The following is a 17,872-nucleotide window of genomic DNA, read 5'->3' on the forward strand; positions in this document are numbered from 1 at the left end:
TTTTACACCGAGATGTTTTTAGAGAGCAGAAAATGCATTCAAACGTTGCATTCATATCGAACTCGCATATTCAAAAGCTACAACAATCAAATTCGAACAATTATCGCTGAAAACAACCCAAAATTCCTTCGATTAGATTTTGTTTTTCTATTCAAATTGTTATTGGAAATCACGTCGAAATGACATCTGTTTTCGCTCACACGAGAATAAAAGAATCGCTTTGATGTCGGTGCGAATCGAACGATCGATGTGAATTCAAACGAAACTGTCAAAATAGAGCATTTATCATTCATCAATATTGTAATAAAACAAAACTCCATCTTCTCACTTAGCCGATCGATGTGTTAAACGTGTTCAAGAAAAATCCGGTACGAATTCTCCCATTCACTTCCGTTTCGCATTGGTCGCATGTTCAAAATAGATACACGATGATGGTGTATTTGACACAGATTGGTTTCATTAGCGCAAAGAATGAGTACCGGCTGTTTTTCTTGAACAAAACAAACAAAAACAAAACAAGATTGCATTTATATTTCATTCCATTCGTTCGCATATAAATCTGCCGCTATTTATTCGATCCAAAACATTTTTTTTTGCACCGATTCGACCTATAATTCATCAGCAAGTAGATATATTGAAGCATCTATTGTTTTTTTCTTCTTTTTGTTGAATCATGTTTGTATTTATAGTATTGAATTGGGCGAAAGATTCGTTGTTTCAAAATAAAATTGTTTCTCTCTTTCTCTCATTTGAATTGATTTTAATCGCTTTTAATAGATAATCGGGTGAAATGAATCGTGTATCGTTGTCGGTCCAAAAAAATAAATCGACTCCGAGTCGACGATCGAATTTCACCCCAAAAAAAATTGTAATTGAAAAAAAATCCCACCCCCAAAATGCCACACAATTTTTAGTCACACAAAATGCCATTTTTAACGCATACAGTCAATTGCTGCTCCACTTTTTAGTCGAACAAAAAAAAACTAGCATAGATTTGTATGAGAGTTTTTTTAATTGATTTTTTCTTTTACTTTTTCGAATTGTCAACAAAAAGAATCGAGCTTTTTTCACATTTAGCTTTAAGTTCCTTTCAATTTTCTACACACACAAAAAAAATTCGACAAAAAATGTTATACTTTTGATTTCGTGATTGGATTTTCTTGGCTCGAAAATACTCTTCTTATTATTGCTAATAATCAAAAAAATATAATTTAAAAAAACAATCCTCCCACAAACAAAAACAGAAGATCTAGTTTATTTAGAAAGTTCAATGTTTTCATTCTAATCAAATTTACATTTTCGACAAGCATATTGAACACATACACGGCTTATTATAAATTGCGATAAAAATATTAATAATTGTAATCAGTCTATGTATTTCGGATGGATATCCATCCGAGATATTTTAGAATATCTGGATATTTAACGCAACTGCACAGAGCCAGAGCTGTGTGCGTCGCACATATAATCTACGGTATGTCGCTACACGTAAAATACAGACACAGTGTGACTGTGTACGTGCGACACTTGATACACATATACGTCGCAACATACCGTAGATTCTATTTGCGACGCACACAGCTCTGGCGCTGTGCAGTTGCGTTAAATATCCAGATATTCTAAAATTTCTCGGATGGATATCCATCCGAAATACATAGACTGATTGTAATAATGTCTGAATTCTATGATTTGTATTTAAATAGTTGGTAGAACATTGTATAAACGATTTCGGTGCCAAATTATAGTTTGCAGTTAATTCAATGTGCTTGTTTGAAATTAAGATAAATATGCCGAAGGAAAAAAGAAACGGATAAAAGTGAATAGCTGTTTGCACTTACAAATCCATTTGCATGTTCTGCCCGAAAATGTAATTTTAGATTTAAAACGAATGAACAGAGCGCAAGCAGGAAGAAAATAGAACTGTATATGGAAATTATTGCTTAACACCTGAATTTGACTACTTAACATTTTGTTGTTTTGTTTCTTGAATGCAATGTTTGCATGTTATCTGTAAATATCACAATTTTGTTTATTTTTGGGTGTTCTCTTCATGTTACATTACTATGTTAACACCATCACTGTAAAACAAAACAGAAATAAAACCGTAACTGAATCACAAATTATCTGTTGAATTTACGAGTTACCTTGTGTTATTTTGTTTTATTGCTGATATTAATTTTTTTTGTTTCGTTTCGTATAATTCGAATATAATTTGAAGTAAAACGATTTCATTGTTTCTATGTGTGTATCATATAATTTAGACCGGTCGGCGTATGGGGCAAAATTGTTGGATCATTATGTGCCATTGCTGGTGTGTTAACCATTGCTCTTCCAGTTCCTGTGATAGTTAGCAATTTCAACTACTTTTACCACAGAGAAACTGATCAGGAAGAGATGCAAAGTCAAAACTTTAATCACGTCACTAGTTGTCCATATTTGCCGGGAACATTAGGTAACGTAAATTGATCTGATTGGCTTAATTCAATAATCAAATACTCATTTGATTGTGTTAATTAATGTTCACTTTGTTTCCTGCGAATAGGTCAACATTTAAAGAAATCCTCACTGTCTGAATCGTCATCGGATATGATGGACTTGGAGGATGCTGTTGATACGACACCAAATCTAATGCCTGAATCGCAGATGCGTTTAGTTCCGTTTTTTGGAACAACGGCTACGACAATGGAGAGATCGCTGCAGCCGAACAATTGCTACAAGCAAACATCGACCAACGGTCATAATGCTCAACAGCAGCGTCACAACAGTGCGTTGGCCGTTAGCATTGAAACAGATGTTTGACTACTGGGTAAGTTTTTGTGGAAAAAATATTAACTAACATGAGTGAAAATATGTTCGAAATGCTTTCATTGAGACCGCTTCAAATAAATATTTATGATCGGCATAGTTAAATAATTGATTCTCTTCTTGCATGCGTCATTTGGCATTTTTTTTTTCTCGCGCATCTCCTTGCCACCCCATCAAAATAAACGAACGAATGAACAACATACAGGTCACCTAATTACGATTTTACCGAAATTTACCAAAGCTACTTCTAAATTCGCTATCACCTAAATCAATCGCAATATACACTTAGTTCAGATGATGAAAGAAAGACAGAAATAAAAGAGAGACAGACGAAATACCAAAATGTGAAGAGCAACCACAACAACAGCAGAAACAACAGAGAAAAAAGAAATCGAGATTGATTGACAGCTAATATTATTGAATCTGCGTGTAAATATATGAAATTTCAAAATGGAATCAAATACATTTTACATAAAATGCAATGCGAATAAGCGAGAACCTATAAATTAAACCCAATTAAAAACATGATAGACAAAATAACAAAAAAAGGATGAGATTTACCAAAAAAAATAATAATAATAACTAAATAAATACCATAGAGTTTAGTGTCTTGCAAAGCAGAAATCCCCCGATCTCTTCGAAAATACATACATGTGTTTATTAATATTGTTTATTATTTTTCGCTCCGCTCGAGACACCAACAAGATATTTACATGAAATTCGCCGCCATTCATTGAGATTTTAAAACCACACTCTATCCTCCTCCCCCATCGTTACCACATCTATATAAAAGCAAACAACAGCCGCAGCAGCAGCAGCTAATTTTATCAAATACGTAAGATATAAGTGAAGAATTCAAACAAAAATCCAAATAGCTTCTATCAGCGGCCGCAAACTGGATTTTACTTTACTCATCAACTCTCTCTCTCTATCTCTCTCTCGCTCGCTCAGCACCAAAAAAAAGCAATTAATATAATTTATTAAAATAACAACTCGGACTCAATGTTCAACATATACAAACGATGAATGGATTATCGAATCAAGCCTACTTCGAAACAATGATATGCATATGTCTATGTTGGTTAATAGAAAAACAGACACACACAAAACCAAAACAAATGCTGAGACTAACAATATTTTTATCAATAAATTAAAATGAAACAAACAAAAAACAACAGAAACTATGTAAAAACAAATCGTATAGAAAAGATTATCACCAAAAACTTATTCAAATTCAGAGACAATTTAAGCTAACAAATTAAAAATAATTTACGAATGTGAAATAGATGGGAAAACAAATCGAACGGGAGAGAATGAGAGAAAAGAATGCAATAACGGAAGCCGAGCGAAAAACAAAAAGAAATACCACGAATAGACAGCGACACGAACAAGAAATAGAGAAGAGTGAATGACGATGACGACGACGAAAATGAAATGTAACGAAGCAAATGATAGTCAATAGAGTTGAATGCCTATCATGCGATTTGCAATTTGCGCTTTAAAGGCTAGAGAAATGTGCAATTTACAATGTCAAAACATGCAATGAAAATTGGGCGCACGAACTTCCACACATACATCACAGATATTTTCTCGCTCTCACACACACACATAAATACAAAATAACCATTTCATTTCTTCAGTGGCTTGTTTTTCGTGAGAAGTAATGTAGAGAGAATAAAAATCCGCAAAAAAATCCAAACTTTAGTGGAAATCGAAACAAAAATAGAACGCTACAGGCAATAATATTACACAAAAATCCGATGGAAATATGCAGAAGCAGCTGTTAGTTATACTGTTTAATTAAAAAAAAGAAATAATCAAACTAAAGACATGCAAGATTTAAAAAGAAAAATATCGAAATAGATTCATTGAAAGCTCACACCGTACCAGAAAGAGACTAATATTAGGTGTTAAGCGGGGTGAAACTTGTTAAAATAATAATAAAGATTCACCTTTAAATACACCGTTTTACTGAATGAACTTAAACTAGCCGAAACAATTTTTTGGATTACAAACCACACATTTCGTAGAGAATATTCTAGATCAAAACATAAAGCCTGAACACACACAAACACTCACACATACAAAATGCAATTAGAATAAAGTGAAAATATGAAAAGAATGAAATATTGAAATGTGCATCGCATGACAAACATTCAAATTTGCAGTCAAATTATAAATCCAAAAGACACAGTACAATTTTGAACTTTGAGACTTTTGATCCCCTCCTTGTTTTCAGCTTATTTATTCATAGATTGTGTGTTTTCTTTTCGGATATACTCACTCCAACTTTTTGACATTGTGCATACACGTATTCATTGCATAAGAAGGACTGCAATTGATTTATTTTTTTCCTTTCAACGTCCAAACACATAAACACACATACACAAACTATTTTTGAAACGATTGTATTATACAACAAAAGAAAAATCAATTGTTTCTTTCAGAAACCTCGCTTATGAAAAGGAACTACTAAGATATGGACTATTTTCGAGTCGAATTTTTACATACAATATTTTTTGCGTGCCTACAATCTTTGTTTTCCATCCTACAATCAAGACAAAAAAAAAGAAACGCATCGAGTCTAATCACATTTTCTTATTTTACAACATTTTCCTCATGTATACGCTTGCTCTATCTATCTGACACTCACATTCAAACATAATTCACGTATTGGCGCATATGTCTGTTTTTCACTCCGAAATGGCATCCAGTGCACCTTTGCACCAACATAAAAGCGAATTTTCACCTTTCAAAAAGCACATCTTTTGTTCGGTAATATTTGATCCTCTATAAAGTCAACTCTTTCATCTCATGCGCTTCGTTCTCTCGAACATTGTTTGCTTTCACCATTCAAAGGAGAGAAGAAAAAATATATGAAGAAATAAGCCACTGCATAAGCCTCAAGACAAACAAACAAACAATTAAAATACAATGAATCTGCCCAGAAAACACTTCCAATAAGACAAACAAAAACTGATATTTTGACATGTTTTACAACGAGATATCATGCCTTACAACATGTTTCATTTACTCGATTGAGTTGAACACAAAAAACAACAGCAACAACATTCGTCTCTTTTATTCTTTTGAACATTCGCGCGCGTCACATTTATGTTTACAAAATGCATCACAATACATACAAACAAACACATACACGCATGTATGCATTTTCTTTTTTGAAACATTTCGTTTCAATCGCATTTAAGAATCATGAATGAATAGAACGAAGAAAAACTATAAATATCATCAAAAAGCAACAAAAAAATGGCTTGAACTGCATAGAGAAGAAATGTGAGCCAATTCATTCAAATTGTACTACGAACACAAAAACTAAATTACCGTTAGGCTTCCAAAAAATTGCAAGACTTTCATAGTTCAGAGTTTTATTGTCAATTATGCTCCGAAGCGACTCACTTAACTTATACAAGAGAAAATTAATCAATCCAATGACATGAAACGTTCAAAGTAAAAAAGAAAGCACTAGCAACTCTACAACGATTAATCGGATCTTAAGAACACTTTTGGCTTTGGTTCTTTCAATGGACTGGATTACTTTTCTTTGACCTGCCTGTTTCCTCTCTTTGACTTATTACAAAGAAGTTCTTCTGGCAATGCATCTTTTTTACAAAAGCAAAAAAAAAGTTTTTGACTCTTGAACAAGAAATTATCGAAATGACTAAAAGCAAACGAAGAAGTAATCATGAATTTAAAAAGACTTATTTTTCAATAATTGAAAACATTTTTTTTTTGGGGCTGACTGCACGGTCAGAGCTTACGAAATACATACTTTAGATAAATATCAAGTGGGTGTGACTGTGCATCGATCCAAGCGCGAATGAAAATCTTGACTTTAATTGACTTAAAGTGATCTGGATCGATACTATCACACACTCAATTTTTTGTTTAGATTTAAATGGTCCCTTCGGAAATTAGTGAATAAAAACAACACACAGATTTAACAACTTAAATGTTCATGAAAATTGAGAAAATAAAATAAATGTAGTGTCATCTATGTTTTTCAAAAAAAAAAATACTGTTCATGTTCACGTTTTCAATATAAAAACGATATTGTGTAGACGAGTTGTTTGGTTCCGTGGAAATCAAATCGGGTGTTTTGATCGCTCAAGAATATATAAATTGATCATTTTGTTTTCGGGAGCGCTGAAATTCTATCCGTGAGTTCCGTTTAAAAGGTCGCACTCAACTCGAACCAAAAATAAAAAAAATTACTGGCTATTATGTTAAAATATGTATCAATTGGTGTACTGTATGTTCAGCATAAGAGAATGAAACAAAAGAAAAAAAACTTATAGTGTCGATTGAATTTAGCAAAATGGTAATTCTGTACTTCAATATATTTCTCTGTGAATTCGATGTTAGTTTTCCTCAGATGAAACAAAATGAAAAAAAATATATTTAGATATATTTAATTTTGTTCTCTCTTGGACTGTAGTTATTTTTATCTGGCTAATCTATTTAAAACAAAAAATGCTTGTAAAATCTATTTCTTTTCCTGGACAGTCTATCCTGCATCTATCAATCACTCTCTCATTTATTCGTTTTGATCAAATTTATTTTTGTATTTATTTCTCTTATTTAATCTCTTTTTTATTTAATCGACAATCAGTGTACGGTTGTAAGCAACAAGGAAGTCGAAACTATCATTTTGACAAATAGTTCTAATTTTTTTTCTCGATTTAATTGTGAGTCTTTTAGTTTTGTCAATAATCAAATCTTCTTATTCACACAAACATATACCCAAAAACAACAATCTCGCGTCCACAAGGTCAAAAACGCTCTACATGGTGCAAACCACACACTATAAAACTAATAAAGTAAATAGATAAAAAAAAGAAAAGAAACAACAGAACATCCATTCACCAAAGAGAACATTTAATAAAAAAAAAGAATGCAACATTTTTTGAACAAATAAAATAAATAATACAATTTACCGAAGAAAAAAAAATGCAAAAAAATAGTTCATTCTATTTAAATAAAAACTAATTTAAAAAGTATTCTATTTAAACACTTAAAGAAAAAAAAATTAAAAAAATTTATAATTAAACAAAAAGAACAACAACAATGACACACTAGATATTTTAAAATATCTCATATCTCTTCTTTCATCATAAAAAAAATTAGATTCTATACGTAGACGAACAAACGAAAGGTACGAGCAAAAGACGAAAGCCGTTCGAATAAAATGTCAATGAACATAGCTAAAATGAATTTAATGCGATTTTAAGCAAATTAGCCAGAAAGATTTAAAGAAAACTCATTTAAAAAAAAAACTACCATATTTTTAGCGATTTCGATTTCGTGAAGATAAAACCATTTTTATTGATCTTAATCACATAAAATTGAAAATAAAATCACATTCACCAATGAATATTAAATAGAAAAGAAAGACAAGAATTCAATGCTCACAATGCGTTCGGTCTTCTTTTTTCACCGATAAAATTTCAACAATAGACGATACTGATTAGACAGATCATCAAAACTATTTAAATAGAAAAGAGAAAGAAAAACGTAAACACATATCGAGTAAACTAAACAATTAAACGTTTTTATTTTCGAATTTTACTTTTTCCTATTTTTTAAAAAAAATATGCTAATATGTAATGAATTTTATTTTCTTCGGTCCAGCAGCTGCATATTACGCCGCCATGTACGAATTTTTTGCAAATGCATTTTTGCCCTAATCACACACATCATTTTTCGAGAAATTCGGTTTTATATAGTCGATGAAAATAAACGAAACAAAAAATATCCTTTTCTCCAACTATATTCCTCCTCTCACTTCCTCCATTCAATTTAAAAAAAACATTTTTTGCCTGTCATCGTCGAGAGTTACTCGAACGATTTTAAGCGGATATTAAGCATTAATAAAAACGAACAAACGAAATGACAAGATTTTTAAAAAAATGCGCACATTTCACCAAACAACAAAATGAATATTTCGTTTGCCTCTAGAGACCGATGATGATAACACGTCCGGCTGTAGAAGTGCGATAAAGTGTTAGTGATGTGTGTTCTAGGCATTAACAACGACAGAGGCAAATGTACTTAGACTGCATATCACGAATAAACAACAATAATCTTTGAGGATTCATTTTTAGCAACAATTTGAACAATTTTTTTTCATTTTGCAAAAAAGTGCGCACATCATCATCGATTACATACATATTATTAACGCAAAAAAAGTACATGGACAATTAACGAAGCTTACACACAAAGAAGTGGAGTCATGAGAAGAAGTATTTTTCATGAGGAGGAGATGAAACATATTGCGAAAAATCAATTAAAGAAGAATTCAAAAAAAAAATCGATATGTTGAAAACATTGGAGAGAAAGGAAGCAGAAGAATATATGAGAGAAATCTTGTATTTCATAAAAACAATCCAAATACGATCGTATTCAAAAAGCAACTTAGTTAATTCAAATTGAATTTTTTCTTCATTATTTTCATAGCACAATCAAATCAATTCACCAAATCATATCCATTTTCAGCACATACTCACACATACTTCGAACAAAATGCGAACTTTTATTTCATTATCGCAATTCGTTTTAATTTTACTGCGTCAAAGAAAGATAGATATATATATATTAATACATTTGATTTTTCGGTTCGACCTTGTGCATCGCGGTGTGAAATGAACATTGTCAAATAAACACACACACACAAACTTACATAATTTTCATTGGAAATTTAGGTTTTAACAGAAATCATATGACTGAATAAAATATATAGATTTTAAACTAAGTTTCACAATTGTATTTTTTTAAAATAAAAAAAAATTGAACAAACAAATGAACGAAATGCAATCACAGTGTCACAATCCAAGACACAACAAAAAACTGAAACAATCTGCTTCTGTTTACTTTATTTCCTCATCATCGTTCGTAAGATCATATTCAATTGGCTCGAATCTATGTCTAAATTAAAGCAACATCAAATCATATCCACACACACACATCATCGAATTGCTTTTCGAATATTTTACCAGAATAATTTAGAATAAATTGAAAAAAAAAAGAATCATTATTATCGAAATCAATTTACCTATATCATTTTGCTCCAATTTAGTTATGACAGTGATCAGAATCAGAAAGCGCTTTTTAGCTTTTGTGCTAAAATCAATCAAATTAGTTTTTAAAGAAAAAAAATAAGATAATTTTTGTTAAATCGAATCAATTTGGAATGAAAGAAAGTTTTATCTTTATTTTCAGTTCGATCAGTTTTAAGAAGTATTTAAGTTTTTTGCCTTTGTCCGCTCCCTCCTGAATTTACTTCACATTTTACGAATATATTTGATATACGTTCATCAAACAAAGAAAAAGAGTAAATAAGCAAAGAAAAAACGGATCGGTTCTGCCAAAGAAACTATCAAATATGAGAAACAATACTGACAGTTTTTCGAACGAAAACCATGCTCTTGATATTATTTTTCTTTCAAATCAAGCAAAATAAACCGTCCTCTCATTTTTTTGACAAAAATCCATTTTCTTCTTCTTTTTTGAATGATTTGTTTTTCTCAAACTGTTTTTCAATTAATCTCTGTGAGTCTTATTTAATTTCGTCTTCGTCTCCTTATACAAAGCCAAAGGTGCTATTAATAGTTGGCTAAATCTTCAAAAACTTTGCATTTTTATCAGATGCAAATTCTGAAGAATGTAAAAACCAAAGAAAATGAATTCGATTTTGTTAAGCAGCTAAGTTATCTCTCTATCTCTCTTTCGCACACACATACTCACACAAACATATTCATATAATATTAGAGATTAATAATTGACATTCAAATCGAAGCTTATGAATAAAAGAGTTGAACATTTAATCAAAATTTTCATAACTCAATTTGATAAATATATTTTCGATAAAAATAAAGTAAAAACACACTTAAGGCCAAAAAGGATGAATTGTTTGATTCTCAATAAGAAAGAATAATTGCTCAATATAAAAAATACTTCTAGCACATGAATATTTAATCAAACCAGTGCGTTTGCCGTTTGAGACCAGTGTGCACAATTGTAAATACATACACATTGTTACAATTTTTCCGCCAAGTTCTTCATAAATATTATTTTTGGTCATAATACTAAGCTTAAAACATAAAACTTGATACACATACAAGATGGACTTTTTACACTCTCATACACGAAGATATCCTAATCTGTCTCTGATTCAAAAGAGAATAAAACCAAAACCAAACTCTGAAGGTATAACATTTCCGTCACTCACTTTTTTGAAGAAATCGTAACAAACAATAATGCGTAAGATTGCCAGCGAGCTTTTTAATGCAATAATCAACCACCCATTCCTTCACATACACATATATAGGAAAATTCAACGTCGCAACTCGATAAATCATTTAGACACGTTTGATGTTTTCTTTGGCGTGACCACGACACGATTCAAAATTTACGTTGTTTTTTTTATTTCATTGAACACAATGCATACACTTTGACTTGATTTCTTATGATGAAAATAAGTTCTACACTTTCATTTTGAACAACCAAAAACCAAAATAAAAAAAAATGTACATATTTAAGAAATGAAACCTTCGCTGAACAAATAAAATAAAAATTACTAGTATAAAACAAACAATTTCCAAACAACAAATTAAATTATAAATAAATTCGATATAATTCTTAAACAAAAAATAAAAATAAACATAAAATCCAGCAACATAAGATCAATTTTAATAGTAAACAATAACAAAAAAAATCGCAAAATAACCAAAGAGAAACGAGAATTCGAGTGATTGCAATGTGAAATAATATTTAAACAAGAAAATTTATGAAAAAAATGGTGAACCATGCTCAATACGTCCAATGATCGATTTTATTATTCGATTTAAATTAGATGCGTGCGCCGATAGATTCAAACAAGAGATAAATAATTGGCCGAATGATTTAGTTCGTAAACGGCCGGCATCGACAGAGGTGTTTGTCGCGTTTCTCTGATTCGTTCGGTAAACACGAAATTGAAACATTCACTACGCACATCCGATATCGATATGCACACAAACACCTCTGCCGATTCCTAGTATGCGTAACACAAACACAATTACACACACACACTCTCTCTATCTCTATCTCATTCGAAAAAATGTACGCAATTTGAAAATTGTGCGAGAAATGTTTCCAAACGAGATTTGGCTGTTTTTAGTTATTTTGCATTTGTCATTACAATGTTGAATTCCGCTTCGATAGGTGTATGGAAACATTTTGAGAAACAAAAATGATGCACAACTAAATTCCAATAGATGAACATAGACATCCAATAAAATCGCATACAATTGTACGTATTGATGATGATTTTTTTAGGTAGAAATACACACAATTCAGAGCAGCCAGAAACTTGCAATTAAAAAAAAACACATTGCATTGCGAATATTTTATTGACGAAATATGCAAAAGTATTTATTGAACTAACGAAACGGTAAAAACAGTTATGAAGGCGTACATAGGCAAAATTATTATGAATTTTAAATATTGTCCCCTCCTCAACCAAAAAAAAAAACAAGAACTAGCATCATAAACAACATTAAAAAAAGCAAAAACACAGGTTATATTAACGAATTAATTGAAAAGTTAATCAGTAAATTGAGAACAAAATTATTACAGCAACAAATATTATGATTAGCGAGCGACACACATACAATCACATAAGCCAAGAGACATTCACACAACATACAAGACAAGCATATAATTCATCTCTAACAAGTTACTCTCTCAACCCAAAAAATAAACACCGACAAGCTAAACTAAAGAAGAACTTCAGTTTTTCTGTTCTTCTTCATTTTATTGTTTTGAAGAAGAAATTGTTTTCATTTTCACAACAATGACGGGGAAAAAAACCAAAATGACCTTATGATTATTATTTAAAAAGTAAAAGAAAAATGAAACTGTATAAACCAAAAATGAAATCTCAGCATATAGAAACATAAAATAATATCGAGAGAGACAAAATAATGAATTATACGAAATAAAAACAAAAAATATCCAGGAGAAAATATATATATATAAATCAATGACTTGTATTTTAATTTAAAAGCTTATAAATTATGAATACACGTTTAAGCAAAAAATAAAAATAAAATAAAACAAAGAAAATACCAAAAAAAAAGAGAATAGATAGCTTGAGTCCAGCTCTCTGATCAAATTTATTTTCGAAATCGTTCATTGACGCGTGCTCACCGTTCTCGCCGCGCCACATTGACCGATCGGTTGCAATTTCAAGCAAATTATTTGTTCGAAATGACACAAACTCAATATTTCTCTCACACAGAAAATATTTTCGCGCAAAATTGCTGCTATTCAAATATTTAAAATAACAATGAAAACCAAATACACAAGGGACGAGTATGACAAAAATAAAGAATAAAACGACTCTTTTGAACACAGTAGAAGAATTCTTTTGATTTTGGTTTAGTTATTTTTTTTGGTTTCGTTTTTTTCATTTGTCACACCAAAAAAACGTAGAGAGAGGTAACATACACAAAACAAAAAAAAAATATACAAAGAAAAAATGAAACGACAGAAACAATTTATCTAATTTAAGTAAAAATGAGATTAAAAATTTAGAGAAACAAAAATTACCAAAAAAAAATGATGAAATAAAATTACATATGAGAATTAAAAAAAAAGATGAGAGAAGAACATAGAATAAAAAATGACGTTGTTAAGATATAAAATGTTTTATAATCGTTACAAGATATACGCTGCGAATAAATCAATCCACACATTCCTCCAGAAAAAATCAATAAAAAACGATATCGTGTTTCATTAATAGATTGACGCTTGAATATTTTTAGATTCTTACACGTATTTGATTATATGCAATTCGGCGACCATCCCGACTAATCTAGATCTAGAATGTGATTAATAACTCGTCATGGGTATGTTTTTAAAGTTTTCGTTGGTAAGTATGGCATTATATTAATCAAATACTAAATCAATTACGGAACTGAACGATTTTGTGCATTTTAAGATCATCTTCTCTTTGCCGATCTTATGCACATATTATTGTTCGAAATGTCAACGGCACTTACAAAAACGACAATGAGTAAAAAAAACTCGACCAATTTAACATGTTTTCGTCTCTTTCAGTTTGTGCACACCTTTCCAACTGATTCTAATCATTCACTCATTCGCTCGTGCTGTTAATGTTGCTCGTGCTATTGCGAAAACTGAATGCTTCCAGTTTTGGTTTGCTTTAGCATCAATAAGAAAAAGTTGATTCAAAAATGCTTTTGATCAATTATTTGTCTTATGTTAATTAGATTAAATGTATGTGTTTCAATTTACGGTATTGAAGCAAATTCTGTTTTGGATGTTTATTGAAACATTTTGAGAATGCTACTGCTTAAGCGATAATTGTACGCAACGGAATGGATGATGACCAAAGCAAGCACATGCCAATCGCCTGTTTCACACTGATCTCATACCGTAGTGCGAAACGGACATAATAATAGACAGATTATGTTGATGAGTTAAATGACTGACCCGTCGCCGTATATTTGCTTTAGAATATCACGCTGACGGAGAATCAAATGGACAAAAAAAGACACTCACACACGTTGATGGTAATGGCATTTTGGCAGATGAAAAAAAAACGACGGACGTGCGGCGTCCACCAGTCACATGGTTTGCAAAATATTGCCTTATATTGCCGCGGAATCCATACATCGCATACCTTTTAGCCATATCTTCTTTCTTACGAAAATACAGTCTTCTTCTTCTTCTTCATCGCCGTTGTCGTTGTTTTTTTTTTGTTCGTGTGTAATATGCTTGATTTTAATTAACGCACAACACGATGACGATAGATACGTTGATGACGTATTCTCGATGCGGATATAAAAAGCGAGAGCATTTTTTGAAACAACTATTAGTCTGCGGTATACATTGGTTGTGCGACGACGTGATCATAAAATGAGTCCTTTTGTGGTGAGTTCAGTGTAATATAAACAACGAATTCTTTGGAATTTAACAGGCAATTTATGTGAATGAATCTTTTTTAAATCCGGGTGTTTTGTTGCATAAAAAAAACTTATTGACGAAAGAAAGAGTTCTTGTTAAAGATAGTTGTTGATAAGAAGTAGTCTCGGGAGAATAAAAAATAATTTTCAAAAAATGTATCGATTGATGATAATCGAAAGAAAGAGATTAATGATAGTCCAGTTTTTTTCTCGTGAAATTCTCGACAAATTGCTGTAAAATAAACGAATCGATCAAGAGTGTAAAATAAAACTTATTCGCTTGATAAATCGATTAAAACACACATAAAAAATGTCGATTGACAAAAAATTTCGTGATTGAAACAGGTTTAACTCGACTTTTCGTCGTTGCTTGCATGCTAACCCATGCTTACACATCTCGAACTATGCAAAGCGAATATTGATTTAAAATCAACAAGAAGAAACAAAATGATTTCAAAAACATATAGAAGTGACATAGTTCTCACCGTTTGGTATCTTTTTTTTTAAAAAACAAAAGCCAAATACGGTCAAAATCAAACCACATATTTTGGATATTTATAACACGCCGCCGAATTTTCGAACTATTTTTTATTTCGCGGCTGTAAACATACACACGCGATAGCTAATAGCATAAACCTTTTAATAGCCTTCAAATTACCATGCTCGCAGATCGTTTGGCACTTTTGCGATGTTTGTGCGTGTAAACTTAGAAACAGAAGATTTGAAATTCAAAAAATTCGATCAACGCATATTATTCTTAACCTTAAATGGACCCAGATATTCAATCTCAAAAATGTATGGTAAATGCAAATCAATTGATCGATCACTGTGTGTTAATATGTTTATTTATCGATGCGTCCGCAATCAATGACATTTCAAAAAACTCGATTCAATAATATAATTTAGTTTTGAATGCTGTAACTTCGGTATGCTGTAATTATAGTACACGTCTTGATAATGATATGCAAAATATAAACAGACGCACCAAAGTAGTAAATTGATCTACTATAAAGCAAGAGCATTTGTCGGAAATAAATCATTTGATTTTTTTTGATGTGGTTCAAAACAGGTACCAGTAACTATTTTGGCAATATTGTCAGTAGCGAATGCGGACGTTAGCCATTTACAAAAACAAAATGGATATCAATATGCCAATCTTGGTCTAACGAGCAATTTAAAATTGCATACACCAGAAAACAACCCGGCTCCTACACAATATTTTGCCACATACGGCGATGAGAATGCCGCTGCCAAATTGCCAAACAGCTATGTGCCTGTGCCGGCCGGAAATCCCTTTGGTTCGGTAGCTCCGCTGCCACGAGCATATCTAACACCAACATCAGAACTTAGACCACCAATCCGTCAACCAACTCCAAGATTATCGGCTCCTTTACAAAGCCCATTGCTATCTGGACAACAATATGGACAGGGTCAAGTACAACCTCAAACAACCTACCAATTCCCAAAAGGTCGTTCTTTGAACGGAGCCTTCTCTTTGCAATTAACACAACAGCAGCAATCATCGGTACAATTTACACCACAATTGCAGCAACAACAACAGCCTCAAGCCGCTTTCAGTAATAGTTTCGGACGAAGTCAATCTCAATCTCAACCGCAACAAAACCAAGAACCAATTATTACCAAACATTTTTATGTACATGCTGCCCCCGATGATCCAGAAGAAGACGTTGCCCCAAGAATCGTGCAAATTGGTTAGTAACGTTTGAATTATAAAAATGTTGTTGACATTTTCACATGATTTTTTATTGAGCTCTTGAACTTTTTAAAAATTCACAAGAAATCAAAAATGAAGAATAATGCAAATTTTATGCCATTTCTTTTCTTCGTTACCAATCTTATGTCATCACGCGTTTTTTTAAGAAACATTTTCACACATTATTTTCTCAAAAATGTTATAATCTCCGTTTTTAGGTCGCCCTCGTAAAAACTATAAAATAATCTTCATCAAGACACCAACCTATAGCGAAAAACAACAAATCATTCCGGTACTGCCACCAACCGAGGAGAAGACAATTGTTTATGTGCTCAGTAAGAAACCAACATTCAATCAAAATGTTCAAATACCCGAACCAGCGCCAACACGTAAGTGTCATCACTCCAAAATCCTGTTAATCGATTTAAGGTCAATGAAATGATAATTGGTTTGGTCTTTAACATTTTTCATCTTCTTCCTCCACTTCACCGCACTTATGCATTTGTAGAACCATCGAAGCCAGATGTCTTCTTTATCAAATACAAAACCAAAGAGGAGGCAGAACAAGCGCAACAAGAAATTCAAGGTGAGCAAAGCATTTAGCATGTCATTTCAATGTAATAATTGTGTAATTTTGTCTAACTGTAACATTTGCAATAAAATCGAACATCAATGGGAACAAGAAATGTTATGCAAATGGCATGTGACAAATTATCACTTTTACTTCACACATAGACTGAGTGTGTGCAATCATAATAACTAATAAAATGTTTTGTTTTTAATTAACATCGAATTTTAGCGGCCTACGATCAAGCAAATTTGTTGGGCAGCAGCGACGGTATCGGTCAAATTGCGGCACAATTTGCATCTGGCGCGAGCTTCGGTGGCGATCAATCGGCGATATTTGGAGGTCAAGACGAAACACAACAAAATGTGAACGGAGGTCAATACACGTCTACGACTCACAAAAAACGGCACATCGCATAAGATACACTTAAAAACAATCACATTCTCACAAACACATACACACAATCTATCTATCACACTCACACTGTCCATCCAATGGATATGTACGGTGTATCACTCTTCGTTTGGATTGACGCCAATTTCCATTTAAACGTTTTACATTTTATGTGATTTTTTTGTTTGTTTGCTATGAAAAAAAAAATCTCTATGTCTCTCGCTCTCACGCTCTTCTTCAGGAATGTACTACTCATTATCAGAACAAAATAATTTTTAGAAAAAAAAAAAATGCAAATCAATAGAGATTCTAAAGAAAAAAAAAAGATGCATACAAAAACAAGACTCAGACAAATGTTTTACAAAACATTATACTTTAATGGAATGAATCAAACAGACAAAAAAA

The 17,872-nt window shown here is 31.8% G+C and overlaps 2 protein-coding genes across 4 annotated transcripts in view; both read left to right on the forward strand.

The window, feature by feature from the left end:
* The window catches only part of LOC116344314 (potassium voltage-gated channel protein Shaker), a 42,056-nt gene extending 34,269 nt beyond the window's left edge, over positions 1 to 7,787 (forward strand). For all 3 annotated transcript variants that reach the window (XM_031772793.1, XM_031772790.1, XM_031772791.1), the window contains exons 11-13: positions 2,262 to 2,452; positions 2,543 to 2,806; positions 3,011 to 7,787. In XM_031772793.1, coding sequence (XP_031628653.1) covers positions 2,262 to 2,452; positions 2,543 to 2,799 — 448 coding nt within the window. In that variant the 3' untranslated portion in view covers positions 2,800 to 2,806; positions 3,011 to 7,787. The remainder of the gene's footprint in view (positions 1 to 2,261; positions 2,453 to 2,542; positions 2,807 to 3,010) is intronic.
* A 6,876-nt stretch (positions 7,788 to 14,663) lies between these two features.
* Positions 14,664 to 17,764, forward strand: LOC116344315. Its single transcript, XM_031772794.1, has 5 exons — positions 14,664 to 14,760; positions 15,862 to 16,504; positions 16,725 to 16,895; positions 17,015 to 17,092; positions 17,306 to 17,764. Exons 1-5 carry the CDS (start codon positions 14,746 to 14,748, stop codon positions 17,491 to 17,493), a joined length of 1,095 nt encoding a protein of 364 aa, XP_031628654.1. The 5' UTR covers positions 14,664 to 14,745; the 3' UTR covers positions 17,494 to 17,764.
* Positions 17,765 to 17,872: the final 108 nt, after the last annotated feature.

This window comes from Contarinia nasturtii, unplaced genomic scaffold (assembly GCF_009176525.2).
Source record: "Contarinia nasturtii isolate CC-2019 unplaced genomic scaffold, AAFC_CNas_1.1 Cnas_scaffold_1037, whole genome shotgun sequence".
NCBI lineage: Eukaryota > Metazoa > Arthropoda > Insecta > Diptera > Cecidomyiidae > Contarinia > Contarinia nasturtii.

What these genes read in the sequence shown, in the direction of transcription:
- LOC116344315 (XM_031772794.1), top strand. An exon ending in ACCCGAACCAGCGCCAACAC is followed by an intron (nt 16,896 to 17,014) that starts GTAAGTGTCATC and finishes ATGCATTTGTAG; the next exon opens with AACCATCGAAGCCAGATGTC. An exon ending in AGCGCAACAAGAAATTCAAG is followed by an intron (nt 17,093 to 17,305) that starts GTGAGCAAAGCA and finishes ATCGAATTTTAG; the next exon opens with CGGCCTACGATCAAGCAAAT.